This window comes from Atta colombica, unplaced genomic scaffold, assembly GCF_001594045.1.
Source record: "Atta colombica isolate Treedump-2 unplaced genomic scaffold, Acol1.0 scaffold35, whole genome shotgun sequence".
Taxonomy (NCBI): domain Eukaryota; kingdom Metazoa; phylum Arthropoda; class Insecta; order Hymenoptera; family Formicidae; genus Atta; species Atta colombica.
The window spans coordinates 217770-222508 of record NW_017259459.1 but is presented as its reverse complement, the minus strand read 5'-3'; the positions used below and the strand labels follow the sequence as shown (position 1 = coordinate 222508).

Sequence of the window (4739 nt, the reverse complement as noted above, 5' to 3'; positions counted from 1 at the left end):
AGTTTATATTCTAATAATATTTCGAATAAAGTTTTGTATAAAAAATGTTCATATAACATTTCAAAAAATGATTAATAATAAATATTTATCATAAATATTCTGTGTTGTCTGGATTCTAAACTCAAAATTATGAAACACTCATTACTTTGAACGCTATTTATAAAAATGTGACATTGCATAATCCTTCAAAGAGAAACAAAGGTAATAATATGGCCTTTCACAAAAATAGATTTAAAAAATTGGTTTTATTTAAAAAAAAAGGAATTATAAAAATTATAATAGAAAAATAAAATATAATAGAATATATGATATTCAAATTGTGAAAATGTATATATATATATATATATACACTCCTTCAGCATATAGATCTGTTAGTACTAAAAATTTATATATATGTAATATAAATTATAGATTGACAGAGCTATAATCGATGGAATAATTATTTTGATATGAAAACTTTGAAAAAAAGGCTATCAATAATCAACATGTTAGAAGGCCACATTAGCAAAATGTCATATGCTGCTGATTCACTTTGCATAACTCAAAATGTTTATACAGCCAAATAAAATGTTAAATAACAAAGAACATTCAAATATATACATACAAGGTTCGATTCGCACGACTTTTCGGCAGTTTTAAAAAAAAAAGTTAAAAGGTGAATATTTATCTGTTTTATACAGGTTACAATATACAATAAAAAAATATTTAATATTATTTACAAATTTTTTTTGTAAAAAATTCGAAGCCATCTTAAATTTTTTTAATGATACCGTACAATTTTTTTTCATAATATTATAGAAGTCTTTAAGTCGGATTGAAATGACCGAAATGTCACTTTTATTAGAGAAGAAAGTGGAATTATGGCACTTTAGTTACATTTTATACAATAATTTGGTTAATAATCCACATTTAAGTTTAAAATTTAACAATTACATTCGTTAAAATGTTATTGATTGATTCTGGACTCAAAGTTATATTTATTATGTTAAGACACTATTAATAAAAATGTGGCGATGTATAATGGCTCGAAGAAAAACATGATAATGGCCTTCCATAAAAATAGCCTTACAAAATTAGTTTTGTTTAGAAAACAATATTTGGTTACAAAATTAAAAAAAAGTAAAACATTTTAAAATGTATACAAATAAATATATATACATATATTCACATAATTTCTGCATATTAGCTGCTGTACTAAAAATCTCAGTATTAAAAGTAGTACAAGTAGTTTAAACTATATAGAATTACAACATTAGAGCTACAATCAATTATCAAATAATTATTATTTATTATGAAAACCTCAAAAAAGAAAACGAATAATTGCAATATCCATATAGGGCACATTAGCAAAATACTATAATATTATTTAAATTTGCTTAACTCAAAATATATAATATATAGGCAAATAAAATGTTAAATAGCAAACAACACACTCAAAAATACATATATTCGTGTGATAATAATATTCTCTAAGTTTAAGAAAAATGAGGAAGTAAGTATAATTAAATGCTAAAATGTATCTTAGAAACGTTTTGAAATATTTAAAAATAAAATGCGTTATCATAAGTGTTGGCTATTGAATATTGGTATATTAATGTCATTGATATATTAACGGCGAATTACTGGACAAATAATTCCATAATTAATCATTAGGATTCGCTGTAATAGTCGAAATATTAAGGGAAGTCACAATATCTACACTGGCTATAATATCACCTTCTTCTCTAATGTTTATTTTATTGATTTTATTGATTCTTAATTCAAATTCACATCATTATTTGTAACAGCAGTGCTTACAACTTCTAATTAGATACAGAACATAAACATACATAGATAAGTTACAGTTTTTCTTTATTAATTTATGTTTATAATAATATTCTTTGCTAAAGGATATTTATGATGCATACATATTATGTACTTATTTAATAAAATATGCAATAAAATCAATACATGTATAAATGATTTGAATTCATCTTGAAGAGATCATGTCTACAATATTATGGAAAAAAATTGTATGGTGCCATTTAAAAAATTTAAGATGACTGATTATTTAAAAAAAAATTTTTTTTTAAATATTTTTTATTTCATGTTGTGGCCTGTATGAAATAAATAAATATTCACCTTTCAACTTTTTTTTTAAACTGTTCGAAGCATCTGAAAAGTCGTGCGGAACTGTTACGCTGAATACTCTGTATATTCGTATGATAATACATTCAAGTTTAGGAAGAATGGGGAAATATGCTAAAATGTATTATAAAAATATTTTGAAATGTTTGTAAGTAAAAATATATTATAATAAATGCTATTGTGTAGCACATTAGTCGTGTTGTAAAAGCGAGCTATAAAGCAAATAATTCCATAATCGCTAGAATTTGCTACTTAATAGCGGAGATATTAAAAGGAGGAGTCATTATATCTACACTGGCTAATATTATCTTCTCAATTTGTTACACATTTGTTTTCACTTCTTTTAAAAAGATTCTTTTAAGAAATTTTTACAGAAGCAATTCTTTCTTAGCTATTATTTTCCGACTCAAAACAATTGAGTCATATGTTTCATCTCTGGAATCAAATGTACTTTATAATAAACCCATAATTTTATGAAATTTTGTTTTACGATTTCATTTACGATTTTTAAATTGTAAGGTAATGTAGAAGGAAATCTTCTAAATAAGTGACAATTTATCTACATTAAAGACTGTCGCAACATTTTACTTCATCTAATAAAATTAAAAATAAGAATGCGAACAATGGCAGAAGTCCATATGTTCTGATGTATTAAAAAATAATGCACTCTAACAATACCATATACTTAGACGTCGTTATTAATGCAAGAACATTGTCATCGATGTCGCTACAATTCTATAAACAAATGACATACTATATTTCACCATTGTCGAGAGAAGATTTGCTGTTACATTTATGGTTGCGATGATAATAAAAATATGGACTTTTTGCCGGTGAACTTCTACGTTCTTCGTTTCTGCGGTGTATGGAAAGAACATAAGAATAGCAACTTGGTAATACGCTTCATCAGCTTCTGCTACAGGTAGAATAATATAAGACATATATTATGCAAATAAATTCATTCATTTATTTTATCATTAATATATATTAATATATTGAAATAATTTATAAATGTACTGTTTATTAAGGAAATTCTAGTCGCGCTGTCTAGTCAATAGATGGTTTATTTATAATAACACAGTCAGAAATGATAATGGAATTATCAATTCGACATCGATTTAATGCTTTCAACATCAAACGATATCGAATCGATATCGATTCGATGTCGATTCCATTATCAGTTCTGACTGAAAATATATAAAACAATTAAAATAATGGAATAAAAAAATTATTAATAATATCTTATGCTATTATACATAATTATTGTTAATTTTATATGTTACTAAATATTTTCAAAATGACAAAATAAAAATTATAAGATGCTCATTTAATGTATACATATCATTCATTTGACATATATTCTAGCTTTTTTTCATCGGAGAATATAAATTTCTTGTAAACTATATGGTTAGTTTAAATGAAACTTTACAAAAACAAACTTAAGTTTACTTTATAATTATAATGATGAATTTAAATTACTATCTTATACGCAAATGTCTCAATTTAAAAGACAACAACTACAGAATAAGGTTATACTTTCAATTTGTAACGTAAAATTCCATAAATTTAGAATTAAATATCTTCAAAATGGTACAATAAAAGTCAATTAAATTTTTTTCTAGATATTATTTGTATTATTAACTTTTGTATTATATATATTATAAACTTGTCTTATATTTCATCAAACGCGAGAATCTTTTTAATTAAGCGATATACATTTTTAGAAATTACAATTACTGTATTGTGTAACTTTTCTTCTTTTTAACGTATATATAATTTTGATAGATATACAATTGCTGCTATAATATATCATTTTACGATATTTGAGATGGCTGAGCTTATACGTATGAGAAATGATGTAGAAGATTTAACAGAAAGTCTATTCCTCGTTCTAACTTTTATGTGTTTATGCCTAAAATATTTAAACGTTTTGATGAGACAGTATGAATTGCGTGCTTTGCTTGATTGTTTTCGCGCTAATCTTTGTCAGCCAAGAAATTCGATGGAGGAATCAATATTGAAACAATACGACCTTAAAGGTATTTAAATTATATTATTCCTAAAAGAAATATTTGAAAAAAATTTATTAGAATATAAAATATTAATGATTAATCCTAAAATATTACATCCTAGTAGTACAAAGTGTTGGCGCAATATTGAGAAACAAATGTGCAGTCATCTAAGAGATTCCATTAAAGATCGACAATTTTACGGGAAATCGCATTACTGTTGAAACTTAAGTGATTAAGAGCAATAAACTGATAATACAATACTAATTTTATGATTTATTATTGCTTTCATAGATATGTATTTAAAATTCAATAATACTTGATTTTTATTAAAAATTATGAATTAATGTTATCGTCCATTTAATTTTCAGTAGAGATGATATAACAGATATATAGAAAAAAATTGTAATTTTGTCAGACCCTCCTTGTATGAAAATTTGTCCAGATCAGTTAACGATCTTTAATAGTATCTCATTAGTGGAGTAGACAACATTGAGTAAGAACTGCACACTCAATATTGGTCCAATATTCGGCACATAATAAATATAATAAGTAATTAAAATAAATATAAGGTAAAGAAAATAACAAAAATAATTATGATTA

The 4739-nt window shown here is 24.2% G+C and overlaps 1 protein-coding gene across 1 annotated transcript in view; it reads left to right on the top strand.

Moving 5' to 3' along the window:
- The first annotated feature begins 2945 nt into the window (after positions 1 to 2945).
- Positions 2946 to 4739, top strand: part of LOC108690671 (odorant receptor 46a-like) — a 4427-nt gene continuing 2633 nt past the window's right edge. Inside the window, exons 1-2 of the mRNA XM_018198075.1 lie at positions 2946 to 3049; positions 3913 to 4166. Of these exons, the coding sequence (XP_018053564.1) occupies positions 2946 to 3049; positions 3913 to 4166 (358 nt within the window). The remainder of the gene's footprint in view (positions 3050 to 3912; positions 4167 to 4739) is intronic.